At 35.4% G+C, this 24,537-nt stretch overlaps 3 protein-coding genes and 1 pseudogene across 4 annotated transcripts; 1 reads left to right on the forward strand and 3 right to left on the reverse strand.

Annotated features, from left to right (window-relative positions):
• Positions 1–16,943: 16,943 nt before the first annotated feature.
• On the forward strand, positions 16,944–17,660 carry LOC128396938 (uncharacterized). The gene is made up of 3 exons (XM_053357589.1): positions 16,944–17,117; positions 17,178–17,452; positions 17,520–17,660. Exons 1-3 carry the CDS (start codon positions 17,114–17,116, stop codon positions 17,646–17,648), a joined length of 408 nt encoding a protein of 135 aa, XP_053213564.1. The 5' UTR covers positions 16,944–17,113; the 3' UTR covers positions 17,649–17,660.
• Positions 17,661–17,749: 89 nt separating this feature from the next.
• On the reverse strand, positions 17,750–19,032 carry LOC128396930 (L-xylulose reductase-like). Its single transcript, XM_053357580.1, has 4 exons — positions 18,827–19,032; positions 18,657–18,754; positions 18,353–18,507; positions 17,750–18,290 (listed from the first exon to the last, which is right to left on the reverse strand). The coding sequence occupies exons 1-4, from the start codon at positions 18,876–18,878 to the stop codon at positions 17,861–17,863; spliced, it is 735 nt and encodes a 244-aa protein (XP_053213555.1). The 5' UTR covers positions 18,879–19,032; the 3' UTR covers positions 17,750–17,860.
• A 331-nt stretch (positions 19,033–19,363) lies between these two features.
• LOC128396940 (uncharacterized) lies at positions 19,364–20,578 on the reverse strand. Of its 2 annotated transcripts, XM_053357592.1 has the most exons (4): positions 20,265–20,558; positions 20,118–20,192; positions 19,900–20,061; positions 19,364–19,618 (listed from the first exon to the last, which is right to left on the reverse strand). In XM_053357592.1, the coding sequence occupies exons 1-4, from the start codon at positions 20,299–20,301 to the stop codon at positions 19,602–19,604; spliced, it is 291 nt and encodes a 96-aa protein (XP_053213567.1). In that variant the 5' UTR covers positions 20,302–20,558; the 3' UTR covers positions 19,364–19,601. The 2 variants fall into 2 exon arrangements, with proteins under 2 accessions (XP_053213567.1, XP_053213566.1); XM_053357591.1 differs by lacking the exon at positions 19,364–19,618 and having other exon boundaries at positions 19,644–20,061; positions 20,265–20,578.
• A 670-nt stretch (positions 20,579–21,248) lies between these two features.
• LOC128396929 (tubulin alpha chain-like) lies at positions 21,249–22,817 on the reverse strand (annotated as a pseudogene).
• Between the last annotated feature and the right edge of the window lie 1,720 nt (positions 22,818–24,537).

A 24,537-nucleotide genomic window follows, 5' to 3' on the forward strand; every position in this document is an offset into this window, starting at 1 on the left:
TATTTTCCAAGGGATAATCGTAATCGTCTGTATCGACCTCACTCTCTTCCGATGATTCTTGTGTTATCATCTTTACCGCTTTCTTTGGTCTTCCAGGAGATCGCTTTCTGGTGTTACCTTGATTCTTCTTTCTTTCATCATCCTTTCGCTTCTCCGGGCTTCTGCTTCTTCCACGCCGTGGAAGATTAGTTGAAGTGGATGGTTTGTCTCTCCAATTATCGGGTTCTCTAGATCTTTCTCTAAAGGCTCGTTCACGATCAGCAAATTGCTTGTTAGTGTATTGGGGGCGTTGTTGATTAGATTGTTGATTATTATATGCATTTGTTGATTCAGAAGGTTGATTATATCTTGTTTGGTAACTTGGGGTATTATCAGATGCTTGACGGTTTTTATAGCGACAAACTGCCTCGGTGTGACCGAATCTTTTGCAGAAACTACAGATGATTACTTTAGTAGCTAAATTATCGACCTTTAGATTCAATTGCTTCATTGTTTCCTGTAAGTTTGAAATGGTCTCATTCATGTTGGGATTAATTGTTTCCCTTTGCATCATGAATGAGCTGTTACAGGAAAGCATCGCTCGTTCAGCTAACCTTGCTGATTCAACCAAATGTTGGAGTGATTGTGGATTTTGTAATGCTATCCCGTATTTAATTTGTGGAAGCAATTTCTCTTTAACAAGACTCAGGATAAATATTTCCGGAGTATTTTCATCGATGCGTAGACAAAGTTCTTGAATTTCATAAATGAAAGAAGTTGTTGATTGTCCTGGTTGTTGAGAAGCATTGTGTAATTGTTGTGATAAGTAAGAACGGAAATCAGAGGGACAAAGATCCCTTATCATTGATTCTTTCAACCCAATATAGTTAACTGGTCGTTTAGCTTCAGGTGTATATTTACCAGTAATGAAATTGTACCATCTTCGCGCTGTATTTTGTAAATAAGTTGGTACTATTGTGAACATGTTATCTGCAGTCCAACCATAATTGCGACCTACCGTTTCGAAGTTTTCGAACCATTCGATAACGTTATCATTGATTTCACCACTAAAGTGTGGGATGTGAGTCGGTAAGTTAGGTAAGGTTACATTGTTTACTCTTTGTGGTAATGAAGATTGAGGTTCATTAGGTTGAACCTGTTCAACATATTGATAGTAATTAGGAGATGGATCAGACATTATTAGAGAGGTTGATGAGTTGACACGTATAACTTATAAAGAGAGAATAAAAGAAAGACAAAAGCAATAATAGCGGGTGATAAACAGATTAATAAAAGGATTAAATTGTTTCTTAGTTCATCACCGAAAAGGTATTCGTCAGTTGCTTCAGGGGTGTACACGTAACACACTCGTTGTGATGATTGGTCAGAAGACATGAAGATTAATTAACGAAGTAAGGTGGCCAATAAAGCCCAACAAATGATTTAATACCAGTCTCACTACGAGCGGTAATTAACTTTTGATGATAAGAGAAGGTAACAGTTACAGGGCGTTGATAACGAGACCAGTAGATATCAGATGGATGTACTTTTACACTTATAAGATCAAACTTAATTTCACAATTTGTCATGAATGAGCACAAGATTTCAGATCACAAACTTAAAGTTAACTTACTAATTAGATTAAAGCTTCCCATTAGCAGTCAGTTCAAGTTGCTTACTGATTGTATTTGGTTTGAGACAATTTGTATTTATACACTTAAATGATCATCAACTCCAACTAACATTTGATTAGATTAAAACTTCCCATCAAAAGTCAATGAGTGTGATTCGATCGTTCACTGTGATCTTCAACAAACAAGGACTCCAACTTATAACTCGTGATTAGAATAAACCCTTCCCATCACAGAGTTAAATTAAAGTTAAAGACTTGGAGCATGAACATTAACTGTGTTACCAAATATGTTTGTGACTAGAGTTAAGTTTATCAAAAAGGTGTGAAAGGATTTCTCGTTAACAGAATTGATTGCCAAATTGGCTTGGGATTAGAGTCAAACTTCCCATCACCAAGTCAAGTTAAAGTATTGAACACGCAGAATATAGTTAAGATTTAAGATTAAATTGTTTCACGATTAAGAAGAACGTTTGCCAAATGGCTTTGATAAAATTCTGTTTACCAATGATTATTTGTCTCGGAAATTATAATTAGAAAGATAAAGCAATTGATATACTTATCCGTATATGATGATGAATGGTCTCTCTTGTCCTTGTTCCCTCTGGAAATTTATGTCCTTATGATGAGCAGTTAATTTTTATTAAATTGCGAACAAAACTTTGGTTTGCTATTGGTTTTTTTACATCTATTATTCCATTTATCAGCATATTAAACCATTTAAACTTATTGATTGTTTATTGATTACAAAGAAATTTGTTGAATGATTACTTAATTACGATTCATTGATGATTTGTAATTGATTTTTTACAATTATAAGCACCTTTTGATTGTAGGATTTAAATTCTTTAATATTCTTATTGTTTCTTTTTATTGTTAACCATTTTATTTGTTTATTGTTATTTTTGTAAAAGTTGAAACGATTGTAATGTTGAGAAAAGTTGATTGTTGGATTAATTGTCACCTAATCACATGAATTTTCGTGAAATGATTAACTCAATAGTCATTTATATCTACTCCATTCTTTGAAATTTAAACGATGTGGTAGTTTAGTCTTGATTGACGGACAGTCGATTGATAAACAGAATTAACTTTTCCCTAATCAACTTAATTTTTCATCAATAAACACAAACAGACGATAATTAAGATGATTGGAGTGATGAGGGTGATTGTTGATTATTAATGTTTTTTAATTTTTCACTTTCACTAGTTTAAATTACAAAAAAAATTGACTTTGCCGTTATCCGGCTCTCGACGGACCAAATGTAAGGTTATTTAACCTTAGAATAACCTTTGGGTTTCACTTTGTAAATATACTTTATTTTTCTTATGTGGTTGGGATGAGATCCCTGAGCCTACTACTTAAAATACATTTTTCTCATTATTATCATCATCATTATCTTCATCCTCATCATCTTCGTCATCCTCTTCTTCATCCCAAATTAGCATCCTCATCCTAATTTTAGATGTTGACAATATTTGGTTGCCAACAATATGCTGTGAGAGATTAAAGCCCATTAGGATGGTCGGTAGCCCATTATCGTCGCATATCATTTCAATAAGCGTTTGCAGTGTTGATTTTTTATCCTTGAGCCAGGAGGTGAAGTGATTGTGACCATTCCTTTTCTGATCTATGTGACACAATTCTCCCTCACGAGTCAGTCTTATCTCATGAGTGTATTGAATTAGTTCCATCATTATTGGTTCTTCTATTGCTTCACTTATCATTATATCATCATTGAGCTCCCTGAGAATATTATCAGATTCATCGCTCTTGGTTTTTATTATCGCCATTAATTGTCGCCTAATGAAGTTTTTCGCCGGGTTAATTATTCCCAATGCCACCGACCACCATCGATCAGCCCTTTTCGGGAATAATTCATGTGCGATCTGATCTCTCCCAAGTGCTAATATTGTCGTGACTGTTTTCCTTAGCGATCCTTTCCTCAATGTAAACACCTGTGGACCAAGGCTTTCGAGGGTACCAAGTTTAGCTCCAATTATTCTGTTAACCACTTGAATTCTTGAGTTTCTTAGGAATAGTCTTTCAGACTTCGAGAATTTGTTCGCGTTGATTAATTGTTTTATCGTTCCGTTATCCGGTTTCGTCGATAAGTATCCAACAATTTTCTTCATCCTCATAGTACGAACATGTTTCATCAGGTGTTCTTTCGTAATGGTAAATGTTTTTGTTTCATTGAGTCTCAGGTTGACTTTGGTCAGTTCATGTTTCAGCAGTTCACCAATACCTTCGCTCGAGTTATTCGATAGGACAAAGATGTCGTCGGCGTACGACATTACTTCGTGACCTCTTCTTATCATTCCCTCAAAGGCATCATTTATTCCAATGGAGAAGAGCGCTGGTCCAAGGCATGTACCTTGAGGAGTACCTTCACTGTCGGGTGTTAGGATAACTTTATTACCTCTTAAGATTCGAGTTATTCTGTTGCTCAGAAAACTCCTGACAAGCAAGTAGTTCTGTCTTGTGAGTACCGGCTCGAGTCTCTTCAATATCTTTTCTCGCGAGATCTCGTCGAAGGCTTTCGAAACATCGTATCCATGAAGATAAGTTTTCCTCGACAATCCTTCCAGAAGTTTTATCCACAGGTCAATTCTTTCTTTTCCTTTACAATACGCAAATTGTACACTTTGGTCATTTAGTTCTTCCAGTTTCGGCTCGATTCTCATGAGAAGAATTTTGTCAATAAGTTTCATGATAAAGTTTTGAGTTCGCACAATTCTTTCCCCACCTCCAGGTTTTGGTATTACTGTCCCCCCACTGATTTTTAATGCCAGCGGGATCTCCCCACATTTGAAGATAGTGTCGATCAATCTCACGATGATGTTGTTGTTTTTCTTTTTGAACGAGTTCCATTCATTTATAGTGAAGTCATCGGCATTTCCCGATGAACTTTTTGCTTTATTTTTTCTTATCCATTTTCTTTCGTCGTTAGTCAGGCCGTTAAGAAATATTTCATGTTGTGAATAATTCTCAACCATCGATTGATGAAGGAATCTTTTGGTGAAGATTTCCTCCCTTTTGAAGGGCTCATATGCTTCACTCAATGAGTTATACAAACGCCAGAAAGTTTTTCCATTCTTGATATTATGAAGATTTGACAGACTGATTTTGATAAGTTGGTGTCGGTGTTGTAGATCAATTATTCGATCTGTTTCATTAGGGTTAGTTTCATTTAGAGTTCTCTGAATGCGTTCGAAGCGGTTGTTGTATCTATGAAGTGGTTTATGATTGGCACTTGAAGGTAGTGAGAGGATTTTATTCAACGTTTCAATTACGTTAATTTGTCTCATTTTGAGTGGTTTGAAGATCTTCCGCTCTCTTAGTTTAATTTTCAATTTCCTTTCTTTAGTTAATATTATCACAAGAATCGATTTATGGTCAGACAGTTGTTGTTCATCTAGAATAACTTTGTCAATTAGGATGAACTCAAAGTTACATAACAAACAATCAATCATGGTAGATGATTCTCCGGTTGGTCTCGTTATTATATTTCTCCCGGCAATCGGTTTAAAGTTTCTGTTTTTGAGAATATCATCCAGCGTATCAGCTTGTATTTTGTTTTCACCAAAAATTCTTTCTCTCGGTTTGTCGCACCAGCTTGTCAACTCAACATTAAAGTCGCCACCAATGATGACGGGTTCATCGTTGAGCTGTTGAAGGACATCGCTGATTAGACACAGAGATTCATGGGTTGTTGGCTTGTTATATACAGTGATTACCCAGAATTGGCAGCCGTGGGTTTCAATTAGGTTGATTAGTGTTCCGTAGTTCATTCTCGTAGTTTTGATCACTTTAATATCTTTACTGGTTAACATTGCTACATCGTCCGAGAAGTAGACTTTGACATTTATCTTTTCTAATAACATTTTGAAAGAAAATTCACTTATTAGACTAATGCAGGTTTGCTGATTCTCAACCCACTTGGCACATTTTCTGAAGGTTGATACCCTTTTGTTTATATTAAAACACATTAAATTCAATCTGACCATTTTAATTTTATTGGGTTAAAGTTGTAAATTTAACTTTTCTACAAGAGGTTTGTGGTGAAAAAAGAAGGGAGAAAAGGGAAAAGGTTTAAAGTGAAGTACGATTGGTACATTAATTTCTGGGTAACTAAGTTGACAATAGTAGGATAGTAAGTGAGAGGAGAGCTAATGGTTGTTTATCTGTTTGGAATAAGTTGTTGGTTTTGGTCATTGGTTGGTTGAGTTGGTTGGTAGAATTAACACGATGGTGATTGATCCAAATCCATCAGGTGTCTTACCACCCAGGGTTAGGGGCGGAAGCCAATAGTCTAATCATGGTAAAGCGGCCTCTGGTTTTGTTTACGTACGTGTTGACAAGTTTTCTTAGGTGCGGGCACGCAAAATAATTGATTGGGTGATCACTCCTGTTATTTGATCCTACACAATTGCTACAATAAGGATGATTTGAGCATGAGAGTGATGTGCCATGGTAATTTTGTCCACAGACTGAACAACTCGGTTCATCAACACATTGGTGTCTTGCGAGCGAGTTGTGTAGGAAGAATTTGTGGCACTTGAGGCATTGGAGGTAGCCAATATTGTCATATACAAGAACCTGCTCTCCATCGGAGAAGTTAAAACGCCATTGCTTGTCTATTATGACATTTCTTTGGTTGCACTCAAATGTAAAGACATTCAAGCCACCATATTCGTTTACTTCTCGACCATTGTAGATTACTCGTAGGTTCAATTTTTCTGTTATGGCCTCAGATACTTCTTCCTCGGTCCGCTTTTCCCCAGAGTAGACGATCATAAATGAGGGATTTTTGGCTATCTGATTAATTTGGACATCTTCACAATCATTGAGGGCATGAATTAGCTCGATTAGGTTTAGGCTTCTTTCTCTTGCGATTTTGGTCAACAAGCCATTTTCAATTGATTCAATTCCAGAGCGTAACCATGTTGTTAGGGAGTTATTATTGGTAAGCAAATTGTAAACAGGAGAGAGTTGCCCTTCACGGGTAAATTCAATTTTCATTGTGCTGACCATTGAGTTTGGATTTATGTCTCTTATTAGGGTGTACGGAGACATTGGTTTACCTCTGGTGTAATTTTCAACTCCAAGGTGAACGTCCACATTGCCAATCGTCATGCTGCTCACACAATTGTAGCTGTCGCAGGAAGGAGAGAGAATAGAGAGTCGAAGGAGCTGCACAGGGTCAAGCAGAGTGTCAAGAGTGTAGTTACCAGATAAGGGCTGGAGTAGATAATAGAGAGGGAAAACTAGAATAGAACAGGTTTAAAGGAGGGAAAAACAGTTATCAAGAAGTAGGAGCGAAAGATTAATGTCTAGATTACATGAGAGAAGGACAAGAAAGGGGAATCAAAATGGTGGTCAGAGAAGAACGTTTTTTTTAACTATCAACCAACTTTGGTTTGGGGTGACAAAAGTAACGCCATCTGGTTGCTTAGTAGTTTAACCGTGCTCTTGATGGTGTCAGCGGATTCTTTTAACTCATTGGCTTCTTTGTCAAAAATTAGGTACTCGTTTGGTATTTTCGCAAAAACGACTTTTTCATAGCCCCATTTTATTAGTAATTGTTTTAGTTTTTGTTTGTCATTTCCAGTTTTAATCCATTGCTTCATTAACTCGACATCTGGTAAGTCGTATGCCGAAAAGAGGTCAGCTTCAAAGGTGATTAGGTTACCATAGACTGTGAAGAGGCTGTTTCTTGTTTTCTTGGGAAGAATAACAAAGATCTTGGTTTCACAATTGTTTGATACTTTAATTACCTGATTGATGTCCTTTATACCGTTCATTTCCATCAGTTTCTTACCAATTAATTCTTCATCCATTCCCGTAGCTTCTGGAAAGGTAAACCAGATTATAACAAATTCTTTGTCCTTGCCTTCAAGAATTGGAAGGCCTTTAACATCCAATAGTCTCATGTTGTTGTCTTTTCACTATATATAATTGTTTTTATTACTCGATAGCAGCTCAATAAACGAGGTAAGTGATATTATTAGAATTAGAAGGAAATTAATTGACTGGATTATATGAAAGATTTCAATTTGTCACTGAGTTGTAAAGTAACTAATAGGCTTTTATTTTTCTCTGCTTTCTTCTTTAGTATCCCCTGGTGGTGAGTCAGAAAGTGTTTCAAGTGCGAGATAAATTTCTTTGTTGTAATGAATCTAATTAGTTTAAAGGAAGTTGGTGTCATACCAGTTTCTCCATATGTGTTATCAAAGACAATGGTGATAGAGTGTGGACCAGATGTCAGTAGTTACCAGCTTAAGGCTCAGATTAGCTCTATGGGTGGTTTCCTGCCTCCTGGTACTATAATCACCCGTGGTCATCATGATGTGCGTGTTTCATTTACTAATGGGACTAATTATGATCTTTTCCTGTCCGAGGTGATTAATAGAGGATATGCTTACCATTTCCAAGAGTTGGAGAACCCAATTATAAAGATTTTGGTACCAACTACTCATCGAGGGGGATGTGATTCTGTTTATGCCAGTTTGTTATCCGAGTATCAAGCTGTCGTTAATAAGGATGAGGTCCTCATAAAGGGAGTCACATATGGTCGAGTTTACGATACGATGATTCTGGAGATACCACCCAAGATGAGGGTCTTAATGTTGAGTCCGGTAATTAAGACTTCAACTGGCACCGTGGAATTTTATGATTGCCTTTCTATTAGAGTTTGTGACTATTGCACCGCCTATGGCCATACTGTCAAGAATTGTCGCTCTCCTCCCCGCTGTGGTCGTTGCTGTCAAAGGCATATCACTAGCCGTTGTCCATATCAAACTCGACGAGGTAGTTGGTTGTGTTCTGGTTGCGGAGACTTGGGGCATTCTGTATATTTCCATGGTTGTTCTCGAATGCAGCAAATCATAAAGCATCAGTTGTCTAAGATAAACTTTATTTACACTCATTTGTATGTTTCTAAACGAAATTTAGAGTAATTTGTATCAACAATAGAGATATGAGAAAGGATTAAAAAGCCGAGGCATTTTGATTTCAAATTCATTTTATTTTATCATTGTATTGGGAAAATTAATTCAAGAAAAGATGTTCAAAGGATTGTGTTGGGGGTTTGGTCATGAAGTTATGAGGCATCATATTCGAGTGTTATCAAGGAATACATAATTGTACTGATGATTTATTCGTTCAAATTCTGGTTTGAGTTTCATGAGGAAGACTGGACACTCTTTGGAGAAGATCGAGTGTTGGCCTTTGCATCCAGGGCATATCCAGTCGTTCGAGGGGATCTCACATTTACCAGGGTGATTTCCACTACAGTTACCACATACCCTCTTGAAACGACAACTAGTGGCACGATGTCCATATTTGGAGCAGTTTCCACAGATGATTATGTTGAATTTGTCAAAGATCTCGATTTTTTGGCAGCCGGTCGATATCTTACCATTAAATCGTTCGATAAGTGATCTTGTAAGCGAGTTAATTGACAGAATGGTTTTGTATCTACCATTTCTTAGTTTCGTACTCGATATCCATTGTATTTCATGTTTATCATCGAGTTTATTGTATTTTTTAATCTTGTCCACCCATTGTTTGTTGTTTTCTTCATTGATTAGTTCATTCAAAATGATGTATATCTGAGGTTGTCTTAGTTGTTGAATTGACGCTTCGAGTTTGTATTTCTCGGATTTTAGCTGATTTATCTCTTCCATGATGATCTTTTGTGAGTATTGGTTGTCTACTAATATACGTACACAATCTTTAGCTGGAAATGAATTTTCAATGTGTACATGATTGGCATCTTGTTTTTCATATAGCTGATTGAATGCGGCTTTGGTAGTGAACCCATCAATCGGTTTACCATTAATCTTGATTGTGACGATTACTACTGGTTTCGTCTCAATCGAGTCTACATTTAGCCAATTTTCAGGGATTTTGTTTTTCTGTTGATAGTTTATGAAGATGTTTTGCTTATCAGCATCTCGAAGTGGAACCTTAGAGGGGTCTACGGTTTGTATCTCGCCTGTGAAGCTTGCAATTTGTTCTGGTTCCTTGCTAAGCTTTAGGAAGTTACTCAACGTCGAAATCTCCTCATTGGCGAATGATTCATCAATCGGATTAGCAAAGAATTCTTCTAGTTCCTGGATGATTGAGTTTATGGTTTCATCATCCATCAATCGCGACCATTGTTTAAAGATATTCGCATCATTTTTCGTATCGAATCTCTTCAGACACTGTAATAGTTGTTTCAGGTTACCATTTATCGGATCCTGGAAGTTTATTCAGTAGTGAGTAATGGAGATCAGAAAGAGCATTAAATGGAGAATATAAGAGATAGGATTTTGTAAACAAAAGTGTTATAACAAATACTCATGTCAGAAGGTTTTTTGGCCTTTTCTGACAGTTTGAGAATCAACTCTTTCGAGCCTTTGGTACATTGTTCATCATGTTCAATTTGTTTGATGCTTAAGGAAAAGAAAAGTTTGTACTTACTTCTTCAGAGTCCTCATGCATTGTTCTTTTGGTGGAGGAAGCGAAGCATCAGCTATGGTTCTTTTTCTGGATTTTTTAGGTTCAGTCATGGTTTATAGAGAGTTAAGGAAGCTGTTTCACTAACTATTAATTCAGTTTAATTCAAAAGACAAAGGATCCAATCCGAACAAGCGCCATGCTAAAAGTCTTCTTGTCTTACAGTCAGACCTCACATTTATTGTATCGCCTAAGCGTAATGATTTAACATTTTCAACTACAGTGTAGGTGCTGTAGCTCCTCCTGAGAGGGAAGTTGTTCCTGACAACTCACGACAGGGAAATGACAATAGATTTGGTTTACAAATTATTAGGTAAAAACAAAAAGTAAAATTTAAAAATTATATTAATTGGCTGATGGTTAGTTTGAATGTCCAAAGATCCAATTTGATGATTGTTAATAAGTACCAAGGGTGGAGATGAAAGCGAAGATGAAGTCCAAAAATAGTTTGACTCATTAGGTATGATACGACGAAAAGGAGAAAGAAAAATTAGAATTTTAGTTTTTAAAATGTGAAAACAATTAATTTGATTATAAATGTGAGGTAATTTTTAATCAATTTGTTTAATAATTGTATTTGTATTATTGTGTTTAAAGTATTTGTTCAAAGTAAAGTTATTTGAAGTACCTATTCGATGAGTTATTTTGGATAGAAAAAAGAAAGTTGTATCAGATTACCAACAAAACTTACCAAGAAAAAAAATGGTTGAAATTATTACGACGCAATAATAGCTCAGTTTAAAAGTAACGCAAACAACTAAGGTAAAGTCTCGCTTCCAAGGAGACGAGATGTTTATATTTTCTTTGCCAACACTTGTTAAGATCAATAGGTCAGTAAAAATTAAAAATAATAATTTGGAATTCAAATGTGATCGGTGTGATAAAGTTTTTAGTGCCAAGAGGAATTTGCGGAAACATCAATTTAATTTATTTATCCAGAGACAAATTTCATTGCTTCTACGTCGATTTCACTTGTTCATCAATAGTATAAGTTTCCGGGGGATTTTCTCATATTTGTTTTGTTTAGCATATTTTAAGTATTCATGCATCTGATTAGAATCTTCTTTTTCTTGGGACCTTAGAATCTCTTTCAGTACTTTAGGCAATTGTTGAACTGTAACAAAAGGTCTCAGAGTCATCTCTTCAAATCCTTCTTCATCACAGACTATCAAGTTTAGTCTCGTCACCATTATCTTTTCTCTCACACTTACAAATCGTGATATGTTCATTAGTTCAGGGGTTAAACTTATTGTTATCCGTTTGTCTGTTATCATCGTTATTACGAAGTTTATTATTGTTTGCAATTGAATTTTCTTGGTAAGATTTTTCAGTAGGCTAAAGTGGATGTGAAGCGTTTTTCAATGAAACGAAATTTGTTTCCTATTGAGCTGATTCTCCTCCAGTTACTCGGTTCATGGTATATACGAATTGGCGGCTCTCCTTGGACCATTATCAGATGTCTCTCGCACCATCTCATTATTGGAAAGGTTTCCTTACCCATCTTTTCTTTGTAGAGGTGAGTTATTTGTCTTGCTAGATATGAGATCGCGGGTTTTTCTAGACGAATTACAAGCGGCATCCAGTGTTGAGTCCTTTTTGGTAGAAGCTCTTGAACCACGATCTGTCTTATAGTTTTTGGCGATTTATTAAGCACTTTTCCGGTTCTTGTTCATCAATAAATGGGCCCATTTTCCATTCTCAATAGCTTTGCATTAATTATCTTATTTATAGTTTTTATCGGTGATATTGTTAGAAAGTTCTTTTCAGTAACCGGTAGAGCGGTCTCCATTATTAATTTCTTTATCCCTGCTTTTGACAGGCGAGTGAATTTGTAACCAACTATCTTTCGTTCAGTTAGATTCGTATATGGTCTTGTTAATGCTCCATAGTGGATAGAAAAGGATTTTTCCGGTTTCAGTTTCAGGTTAAGTGGTTCAAGGCGTTAGAAAATTTTTCAAATGTCTTTTCCGAGCTTTCATCCGTTCCCACAAAAATTTCATCAGTGTAACTTAGACAAATTGATGGTCCACAGTTCATTGCTCTCAGGGCCTCATCGATCCCGATAGCAAAGAGTGCGGGGCCTAGGCAGGTACTTTGAGGTGTCCCTTGATCATCCGATGTTATAGTCACTTCACCATGTCTTATTAACCGTGTCCTTCTGTCTCGAAGGAAACTCGCAATCAAGTTATGCAGTTGTTTATCTTGTGACGGTATCGGGGTTCGAGTACCTTAGAGAGAGAGAGAGAGAAAGAGTAAGAGAGGAAAGGGAAAACTTTGATCAGCTTTTACAAAGTAAAAGCTAAGAAACCAGAGAGAGAGAGAGATTGATGAGAGAGAGATGTAGACAAGAGAAGGTCTTGAAGTAAACATAATTTTAATTTCATTTTGTCTCTGCTTATATACAAAATTGAGAGTGAGTCTTTTCATCATCATCATCTTATCTTTGACCATGATGATGATGGTTACAACACAATGTTGAGCAATCAACAATCATCATCATCAACCAACTGTTATTGTTGATTGTGTGTTGGTGATGATTGTTGATTGTAAGTGGCTACAATCAGGGGAGAGAAGTTGATCTCCTCACAATCTATTACACCACTTAATTTATCCAGGATGACCTTCCTATTTATCTCGTCAAAAGCGTTGGTGACATCGAAGACGTGAATCCATTTTCGCATTTTCATTATTTTGATTAGTCTGAGCCATAGATCTAATCTGTCACATTCCCTCTAAATAGGCATATTAAGTATTTGGTCTCATCAGCTTCGGCAGGAACAGCGTCATTTGTACATTCCTCGCATCTCAAGGTTTATCACACCAAGTAGTTAGTTCCATATTGAAATCACCTCCCATAATGATCGGTTCATTTTCAAATTTGGGGAGGTGTTTTGGTATCAATTCAATTGTCCCTGTTTCTTGTGGCTTATTATACACCGAGCACAGCCAAATTTTCTGGTGATTTATTTGGGCTAAATTCATCATTAGGCCTTCTTCGTATATTATGCTCGTATTGCTTTTGAGTATCTCAGATCGCAATCAATTTTCTGGTCCAACATCCTGGTCAAAAATTCATTCGTTAAACAGATACACCAAGAACACGTTTTCAACCAATCCGCACATTTAATAAAGGAATGAGTTCGTTTATTTAGATTTATCGAGACAATTTTAATTTTCACCATTACAGTTTTCTAACTATGAGTCATAAGTCACGTAAGTAAGTTATCGGTTGGTAGGAGATACATGAAGTGAGGAGTAATAGATAAATGGTTAAGATAGTCTGAAAGAAGCGGAGGAGGAATTAGTATCAGGGGAGTTGAATGTTTGTCTAGATTTTTATGGTGGTATTTTCGCAGGTTGTCTTAGTTCTGATGGCAGAGAGTAATTTTTGAGCCATCCTAGTCATTATTCATCATGGTTCATTGTCGATGCCAATAGTCTCACATACAAAAAGCGACCATTTGTTTCGTTGATGTAGTTGCTGACCAGTTTGTGGAGAGTCAAGCAAGTCTTGTGATTGATTGGGTGGTCAAAAGGTCTGTTTCTTACAAAGCAGTTCACACATTCAGGTGGGTTTTCACATAAATCATTTGTACCATGGTAGAGGTGACTGCAAACCGAGCAAAGCGGTTCAGTCGGGCATCTGTGGCCAAGAACCGACGTTTTATCACTCCACAGGTGACAACGTGCACATTGTCGCTGGCCAATGTCATCCGAAAAGTAGCCGATTCTTCCATTTTCCAATTCTATTTTCCATCCGGTGTCGATTATCAGATTTCGTTGATTCGATGAAAAGGATACCACATGAATGTTTCCAAATTGTCCTTCGTCATTGATGTTATTCATCAGACGCATGTTAGTTTTTTCACCAATCAATTCCATTAGACTTTCTGAGGGAATCTTCTCACCATTGTATGCATTGTGGAATCTAGGCATTTTAACCTGATGAAAGACTACCACATCTTCATAATTTGCCAATGCATGAATTCGTAGTTCCAAATCGAACCTGTGATCTCGATTGACTTTGCAAGTTAAACCATTGGTGATCGGTGTGATCGGTCCAGCTAACCACGTGGTGACTTGTCCCTGTCCAGTTAAGAGGTTTTGAATCAGAGACGATTGTTCCGATTTCGACCATTTTATTTCAATTGATGATATTGCTCGTCCAGGATTCACTGATTTTGTTGGGTGGTACAATCTCGCTGGTTGACCTCTTCTATTGGCATGATGACCCACTAGATTAAGATAAGGAGGCATTGTACAGACTTTAGTGTAAATAGACTTTTGGGTTAAGAATTGAAACTTTAGGTTTTTGTATGGGCATAAGAAAGAACTCGTTCGTTAAAAATTTCATTGTGATCTGATCGTTAGTTTTCGAGTGAATTGTGTGCAAAGTCGAAACTTTAGATCACTTTTTCTCAGACTAGAAATATCTATAATTCTCAGGCCAAAGCGATGTTTAGTCCAGATAAGTCGAACGCTCTAGGTATTTTGTTACGAATTTTTAGACTAAATGATCGTAAAGAAGTAATCTCAGTATTAATTGCGCAAAAAAATCATAAAAATTATCATTAGAATAATAATTAATTAGAATCATTGATTAATTAAATCTCCATTGACATGCTGCAGTTTTTGTTATTTACTTGAGCTTCTCCGGGTTCATCGGTGCGAACTAATTTTTACGTTTTTTTAGTCTGCAGTCTCTTCTTATTACTCTTTGCAATTAATTAATCAACTGATTCCACCGATTGGACAAAATCTTAACATTAAGGAAAATATTTTCTCAATCAGCTGTAGGTTGCCAATGGAAACATACCATGTGACTTAAATTGAAAGATTACAATTAGAATTTTAAATTGATTTAATTTACAGGATAAGAATAGATTTAAATTACGAATAGAAAACAATTTAAACTGGAATTACATCGCCCAATGTTTTGGCCACTTGATCCAAAGGTCGACGTTTATTTCCTGGTTTACTATTGATCAAAGCCTTCTCGTTAATTGGTTCAATTATTTTACCTAATTCAGTGATTATTTTAGGTTCAATATTAAATCTAAATTGCGTTTCAGGATTCCAATTGGGGCCGATCGGTGCATTGAACTTTTTCTCAAATTCGGGAACATTTTTACAATTATAAGGTAATTCTTTTACCATGAATTTGGCGATCGCTTTATCCTTGTTTTCCGAAATGATGACATTGTGAAGCTTTTCATCGAGACGTTTTCTTTTTTCCGCTTTTTGAATAAATTGTTTCTTCTTTCGAATGTTGGTCCTAACACCAGGCCCAGCCCAAGATCCCCAACCAGGTAGATAATTATTAACACTTTTCTCTTGTTCTTCATCCATTTTCTCCCGTTTGTCTTGAACGAATTCGACCACAACATCATCTCCGTCAAAGGCTTCGGCGATCAGTTTTCTTTGTCCTTCGTCATCATCGTCACTTGTTACATTGGCATCTTCATCATCTGTGTCCGCATCAGCTCCCATCTCGTGATAATCCGGAATAGTTGTTTGTAAGACTTGCACTTTAGTATTTAAGATTTTCTTTGGATCAATCGTAATGTTGTCATTCCTCTTCCTCTTGGTCATTTTCTTCCGCTTGACCATCTTCTCTTCCTCTTCGTCTTCCTCATCAGCTTTTTCGTCAGAACTTTAACCTTTCTTTCTTTTCTTTACTTGTGTTCATGTCTTTAGTGATTTCTTTTTGACTTTTCGTTTTAATCTTAACTAGATTGTCTTCAATTGACTGATAATTTTCTGGTCTTCATCAGCATGCTCATTTTCAATCTTTAAGATTTTATTAGCTGCTTCTATTAACAAGGATAGTTCTGCTATTTTATCTCATCATCACTTGCCATCATGATTTATTCAAGATCTTCATCATTTGTTGCATCGATTTCATCTTCATCTTCTTCTTCCTCATCAACCACATCGAAGAAAGTTTGATTAATCTCTAAAAGTTTCGTAAACTAGAAGATAGAATAAATTGAGATGAATTCAAGAGAATCCAATGTCAGTAAAAGCTTGAACTGTTAAATTCATCCTTTTCCTTCTTACATTTTTACTTGTTACTTTTCTCAAAGGAAATCAAAGCTCGAGTGCATGTCACGATTCTTATCTGACAATATTCTCCTCATTCAGAATTCTTTCATAACAGACTTGAAGATAATAGTTGATCAACTTCTTTCAATTTACATTTATTGTTCTATGCTGCACATGGTGAATGAACCATGAGAAGGTAAAGCTGAATAAATTTAATTCTTACTTTAATGGGTTTTACTTCATGATTCTTATTGACATCGGTTCTATTTGAAACTTAACAGTCTCCATAATTAACTTGTCTTTCAATCTTCTTGGTCAATGGTGTATTGAGAGGCAATGGAAGTAACTTTTTATGGGTTATCTTTCGGATTTTTTTCTTAATTTTACCAGTTTTATCAACAATACTATTCAGTAGATGGTGAATTTCAACCTTATCCTTGTCCTTGTAGAGGTACAGTGTAAGACTGCAATTCAAATAAAATCAGCGTCTTTGAAATGTTCAAAAGAATCACTTTATAATCTAAAGCCTTTTGCTTTCGATAATTTAAAACAAGAACTTATAATGCATCGGAAATATAATATGATGAGAGTCAAAAGGTTAGTGACAATTGGATTGATGATAATGAGATCATTAAATTGTTTCATTCTCAAGTGAAAACTGTTAATAGTTGTATTGTACCTGATGCTCATGAAACAACAATTAACGAGAACCGGATAACCATGAAAAGAGAAAAAAAGATTACCCAAGAAAAGAAGAAGCTAAAAATGAACAATTAGATTTAAACCGGTTTACTTAATCCGAATCAAGAAGATGGAAAATAAAAATACACAATCATCTTTGTCTCTTCTTACCTTTAAATTCAGTTCCAATATTTCAAAGTCTGTGTAACAATTTAGTTGATCATTTGTATCAGTGATTAAACATTCTCCTCACTTCATTCATCAAAATAATGGGTAAGATCAACTGATCATTTGGTTTAATTTATAATTGTCATTTCTTTGTCTCTTCTAAAGGTATCAAGTTGATTGTTGCAATTGCACTGACCCTTGGGGTGGTGGTCAAGGGAGACATGATGAGGAAAAGCATCGTCTTTGATATCAAAACACCAAAAGTTTTCTATTGTCCCCAAGAAAAGCCCGATGACCTCAACAAAATGATCGTCAAGTCGATACCATTGGATAAACTCTGTGAATATCAAGGCCAAAATGTTCCCAAAAATTCAAGGTCAGATTGTTATAACGACATCGATGAGACCGAATATGCTTGCGCTGAAAAACAAAGGATTCTGGTAAGTTAATCACAATTATGATAAAATCGCTCTAATTAATAATCTACTCTATTAATATTATTAATAGTTACGTGTTAATCCACCAAATGATTCGGATACAACAACCGTAATCCCCTCGCCTGATATGCCAGAGTATATAAAGATTAACAAAAAAGATACTGGATTAGGTAAATCAGGTAAATCTAAAAAATACTAATCTAACTTTTTGTAAATTAATTTGATTGTAAATGATAATCATTCGCAATCATAAAAAACGATCCTGTTTAATACTCAACAATATTTTTGGGAGTTTTGTTATTTATGGTTTAATGAAATTAAAAGTTAATATTTGAAGCGAAAACAAAAACCATCAATTAATTGCTTCTTTAATTGATATAAAATTAAACGATCAACTGATTGTAATCGAGCTTAACAAGCTGTAAATCCACCATCGATGGGCAATATAACACCATTGATCATTGCTGATTTATCACTTAATAAGAAGACAATTGAGTCGACCACATCATCAACTGAAGCAAATTTCTGCAACGGAATTCGGTCCATCATCCATTTGCGCTTAACGGGATCAGACCAGCCTTTTTTACCCATGTCGGTTTCAACGACCGTCGGATTGATTGAATTACAACGAATACCAAATGGACCAAGTTCAAGAGCTGAAACACGAGTGATCTGATCAACCGCACCCTTGGAAGCACAATAAGCGACATGGTCTTGTAAGGCCACCATTCCCGCTTGACTTGAGATGTTCACAATTGATCCTGGTTTGCCTTCGGCTTTCAATTTTTTCACCACTTCTTGGGTAACATTGATGATCGACTTGACGTTAATGTTGAAGTGCCTATTTGTTAATGAAAAAATAGTTAATATTTATATTAACGATGGTCATCGTTGTCCACTTACAGGTCAACTGTTTCCTCATCAACCAAACCAATTGGATCCAATTTAGCATAAGCAGCGTTGTTAACAACCAAATCAATTGTATCCAATGAAGATATTACTTTTTTGGTCTCATCCCAATTGGCAAGGTCACATTGAACAATTTCAATTTCTGGTAACTAAATTGATTGAATGGATATTTGTCTTACTAGAATGTCATCTTGTCAAGGCTAACAAAGGGTCAATGGTTAACAGGTTAATCTATTTGACCCCTTCAGGTGAGTTTAGATTCAAGGTAATGGTTAACGGGAAATTTTCAACAATTTACCTCTAATTTAAGTGATTCAAGACCCTCTTTGGTCTTACTTAAGGCCACGACCTTTGCACCTAATTTAACAAGACGCTTGACTGTATCTCGTCCAATTCCTGGAATAAGTTTTAATTGTAATTGGAAATTGTAACAATCAATGGTCATGATTAAGTTAATTAGTCACTCACCTCTTCCTGCTCCGGTTACAAGGGCTCTTTTTCCTTTAAATGAAATATCCATTTGAAACTTAATTGTTGTCACAATTGGAGAACTCAAATTTTAGTTATTAATTGTTAATCTTACCACCGAAACGGTTACTATTCAACTGAGAGCAATTTAAAATGATTTAAGTTTATTTTTTCTTATATCATCACTTGTTAATTGCCTGTGGTGGCTTTTCGACCTTGATTAACTACAATCAAGATAAATCATCATTAGATAATCAGTTAACTTGATTATTATTAACCATTAACTCACTAGCAATTTGTAATCATTTTTACATAATCCAATATCTTTCCATCAACATCTAAGTTTTAATTAAATTAATTGTCATCATCATCTTACAAGGTTGAAAAATCTTAGTTAACTTTTCTCGTTCAATTAAATCATTAAACCTCTTTGTGATTAATTAATTGTGGAACCTTGAAAGTGATTTGTTGAATGATTGAGCTGGTGAATTATTAGTCAATATCACAATTAAGATGAATCAATTTTTAAATCAATGATTAAGTGATTAGTGAAAATGTTAATTAGAAATAAAAAAATTTCATATAAAAGTAAAAAAGATACAAAGTTAATTGTGTTGTAACAAAAAGATTGACATTGATTAATACTGATTGTTACTCTGATTGAATACTGAAAGTTATTAATTGTTGATTATTCGAGACCAAATTAACTCCAATAGCTTGATTGAGAAGAGTATTATTACCGTGATTTGGTTATTGAGAATTAAATTAAACCAAATTATGGTCTCCGATAGCCTAATGAATATGAGACATGAAAATATATGGAAAAGAAAAATTAAAATTAGTCTTAATTAATCAATTGAATTATGTACAAAATTAGTTAATCATGGGAAAGTTATTGTTGTTTGTTAACTGTTATTGTTGTTGATGATGACGATGATCAGCTAATTGTAATGGTTATATGAACAAGTGATTGGCAAACTAAAATTACATTGAACAAATGACTAGTTGATGCTGAGAGGACAATTTGACAAACAATTAAGGTAATTAGGGTTGATTAAAATTAACATAAGTACCAGGGGGTGAGTATCTTCCTCCACCATCACCACCACCTAAATGTGAGTGTTTGTGGTCGTGGTGGTAAACATAATAGCAGAAAAAGAAGGTCACTCCGAGCGCACAAAGACCCGCGAACGAGCCCACGACGATCGCCGTTATTTCACTTGGATTAAAAGATCCTATTAAATTAGAAGAGATTAATTAGCTGCGAACAATTAAGCTTATTGTTAATCACCTTTTTTTTCTCCGCCATAACTTTGAAATGGATCATAAGCTCCTTGACAATTAGTGATCACAATTAAGTAACTAACTGTTGATTAGAGGAAAAGTTTCGTTTTCGGATTAGTGAATCAACAAAATTTCACAAAGAAAATCAACTTACTCAGAATTAGGGTTAACACGATTTCTTTTGGAATCATTTTGATTTAGTAACAATTCAAGACTAATTGTTGAGATATTGGTTGATTTTAGTCACAATTTAATTTCTTTTGGGTCTCGCGTTTTCCCAACTACCGTTAATTGTTTCAATTTGATTTTTCTTTGCCTTCTCCAAGCAATGTTGCCTCGTAACCATAGATAATAATTACCTGTTATCATTAAATCAATTCTTATAAGTGTTTAGGTAAATATTGTTCATTAATCTTAAAAAGAAAGTTTTTATCTTGATTAGTTATGATTCACTGTAAATATTAACTTAATTGTTGGGGATCATCGTCATCGTCGTCTAAAGTTAATTCAGTTTGAACAAGAAAATGAAAAAGTTATATCTACTTGATGCTCTTAATTAGTGTTCACTATTTACTGATTATCACCATAAGTGTAATGTTTATGTATTACCATCAAGTAAATCATGTTATCTTTAAATCAATTTACCAAATAATCAACAACAATTAATCATAAACAATATTCAATGTTAATATGATTATGGTGAGTCTATTTTGTGTCAAACAAAATCAAGGTAAATCATTTGAAGCTTGTTAACTACTAACAGTTGTAATTATCGCTATTAACATAACACAATTTGCAAAACATTTCGTATGTTTAATCATCAATTTTAATTGTCATTTGATTGTCAAAGGCAAACAAGAAGTTAGAAAGAATCGGGAATTATCCATTAATTATCTATGAATCTAGAATCGATTATTATTCAGTATTCCTTTTAGAATAAGTTTATGTTCATCTTGGAAAATATTACGATTGGACACAAGTAACTTAACGAATACACTTGAAGTTTTATTATTATTTTATTCAAGATTCAGATCGGATCATTTTAAATCAATTCTGTCGTTTTTTTCCTTCGTTGAGTCCAGATCATGTCTATATCTCTCTAGGTCGATTTTCTCAAGAACGCATACCGATAGGTATATTTTTGACTTCGATTTATTGTAGAGTATAAAAAACTACATTAAAAAAATTATTTCATTCTGCTTCCCGGTGGATTTAAGCGTAAGATCACTTTTGAAGATTTGTTTCCGCTGCCGTGAATTGGGACAGAATATTTTCAAATTTTAATGTTAGATTTTAAAATACTTCGCCTCCCCATCATCGCCAGCCTTATTTGAGTCGAGATCCACTTCGTAATCTTTTTCAAGAGCTGCAAGATCTTCTCGAGCTTCATAGGATTCACCTTGCTCCATACCTTCACCAACGTACCAATGAACGAAGACTCTCGAAGTGCTCAAGTCGAGCTCGGCTGTAGAATTGGATAGCATACAGACAACATACAGCAACTTTAGCTAGATCACCAACAGGAACAACAGTTTGGAGGTTGATAGTTGATTCCAACCTAAAAAATTGAAATCGAGAGATTAATTCAAATTAAGTGCGAATAAAAATTGAAAAAAGAAAATCAGACCCACCTTAGAACCTGTCGGGAACCCGTCAACGAATTGAATACTCCTCTTTGTCTTAATAGCAGCGATGCAGCATTAACATCTTTGGGAACAACGTCTCCTCGGCAAAGATAACAAAGACAAGCCATATATTTACCAGGTCGAGGGTCATATTTAACCATTAGATTAGCTGGTTCGAAGCATTTTCGATTTCAGAAATTGCTCATGGTAAGCTTTTCCAGCAGAGATAACAGGAGCATAAGTAACTCAGGGAAAATGCATTCGGGATAGGGGACAAGATCAGTTTGAAATTCAGTCAGATCAACATTTAATGCACCATCAAATCGGAGGGATGCGGTGATGGATAAAACAATTTGGTCAATAAGGCGATTGAGATTAGTGTAAGTTGGTCGTTCAATGTCAGCCAGCAAATATCATAAATAGCCTCGTTATCTACCATGAAAGCACAATCAGAGTGCTCAAGGGTTGAATGAGATGTTAAAATACTGTTGTAAGGTTCAACAACAGCAATAGACACTTGAGGGGTAAATGGCGAATTCCAATTTGGATTTTTTTTCCATAATCAACGGATAATCTTTCCATAAGAAGTGATGTAAAACAAGAACCAGTACCACCTCAAAAACTGTGGAAAATCAAGAAACCTTGAAGGTCGATACACTGGTCGGAAAGTTTTCTAATTCGGTCAAGCACCAAATCAACAATTTCTTAACCAATAATATGACCACAAGCATCTTTGTTGGCAGCATCTTCTTTACTTCTTCTCTCGCCAGTAATCAATTGTTTCGAGTGGAATAATTGCCGGTAAGTACCAGTTCTAACCTCATCAACTACAGTTGCCTCTGAGTCCACGTATACAGGATGGGTACATGTTTACCAGTTTCGGAGAATAAGGTGTTGAACGAATCTTCACCACCACCGATGGTTTTGTCACTTGACATTTGACCATCAGGTTGAATACCATATTCCAAACAATATAATTCCCAAGAAGCGTTGTCCATTTGGACATCAACGCGTCCACAATGGATTGATATACATTCACGCAATTCTTTGTTAGTTGATTCGATGAACAATGAAATATAACAATTTCAAGCGAATTTAGAAAGATGAATGAAAAACAAATTCAACTGATTTAATATAACAGATTAGAGAGATAATTCAAGTTAATATTGTAAATAAATCGTTTAACTTTAGTCGAGCGAGTTGATTGATTTTCGGCTTCGCCTCGAGTCGTTTGCTGATCGACTGACTGACTCGATCGACTGGCTCGGTATCTAAGCTTTTCTCTTGTTATCTTTTCTTTTCATGGTGTTAAATTAAATTGTGATTAATTAAATAAATTGGGATTAAATAAACATATATTGTGATTAGTTCGCTACACTTAGTTAAAAGGTCGCTCGACAGCATCAAGTATAATAAATAAAAGATAAAAAAAAAAAAAAAAAAAAGAAAGAATTCTGAGAACAAACATGGCCCCAAGAAAGAAGGTAAGCAACGTGCTCTATAAACAAGAACAAATGTATTTATAATAGAAAAATGGAATTACCCAAGTAAATGAATTTGTAACAAATGTATTTATAAAAACTGCATTTTCTCCCGATTTTAGCAAAATGTTTTCCCCTCATGTAACTCTAATGAAGAGAGTGTCATCGAAAGATATAAAGAAGCGATCAACCGTATGCAAAAGACATTAGGTGACGAAAATTCCAAAAGGCTAGATAAAAAGACGATTAAGGCAAACTTGGAAACTTGGGATCAATCGTTAATGATAGAAGATGTTGCACTATTTAAACAAGCATTGGCAACACCGAAAGACAATGATGGTAACACTATCGAAGAAAGTAAATTGAGTCTATTCAAAGACATGATACAGTGGATGGAAACTCATCTGAAGAAAAAAGGTGTAAATGCTAGCGCCGAATCTGCGGTTGCACAAGATGAATCGCCAGAAGTATCATCAGGTTCATCAGACGATGAAGAACTGAAGAAAATACAACCGACAAAGAAAAGATTAAGCGCTCGAACAATATTATGCCGAACCGACAAAGCAAAATTGACGTCCCCCAAAATTGGTGGCCATGGAATGATGTACCGAGATTTTTTCGGATTGTAGTGGAAGGTCCTGAACAACATCGAACGGTAACAGCCCTCACGGAAATGATGTCGCGAATTGAAAAGACCTTCAAGTTCAAAGCTATTTGCTGGAGGAACTTCTCCTTAATAATTGTCTACTCAGAACAAGATAGAAACGAATTACAAACTTCTATCAGCCGAAAAATAGTTTTCAGAGTACCAGAATGGCAGAGACCAAATATCAAGTTGCTCTTCATAAAGCCACCAGTTAATGAATCATGGATAATCTATGTTAATAGAATCATGAGACTGAATGGTTTTAAAGATGAAAAACAATACAAACTTAAGAGTTACTTCGACATGGGGCGTGGAGAAAATTTGGAATAGTATTAGAAGTAAGCCCAGCGATTCGGTCGACAATCGAACAAAGTATGAAAGGCCGAATCTCACTGATACTTTGCAATCGTGAGAGACTCTTTCGAAGTGATCAACTGCAGATCTTGCAACAAATTTGGCCATACAAAAACAAATGCGTCAACCAGATAAGATGCACAAGATGCGCTGAAAGGCACCTCAAAATAAATTGCAAATCAGAAGAGATTAAATGTGCCTCATGTGAGAGACCTGATCACACCGCATACTCACAATCATGTCCTTTGTATCGTAGCGAGTTACAAATGGCCATTTCAATTATTGACTATCAATATGATTATTTAATGATGTAAAAGGCTA

Source organism: Panonychus citri, unplaced genomic scaffold, assembly GCF_014898815.1.
Source record: "Panonychus citri isolate SS breed McGregor unplaced genomic scaffold, ASM1489881v1 Contig00028, whole genome shotgun sequence".
Lineage (NCBI taxonomy): Eukaryota > Metazoa > Arthropoda > Arachnida > Trombidiformes > Tetranychidae > Panonychus > Panonychus citri.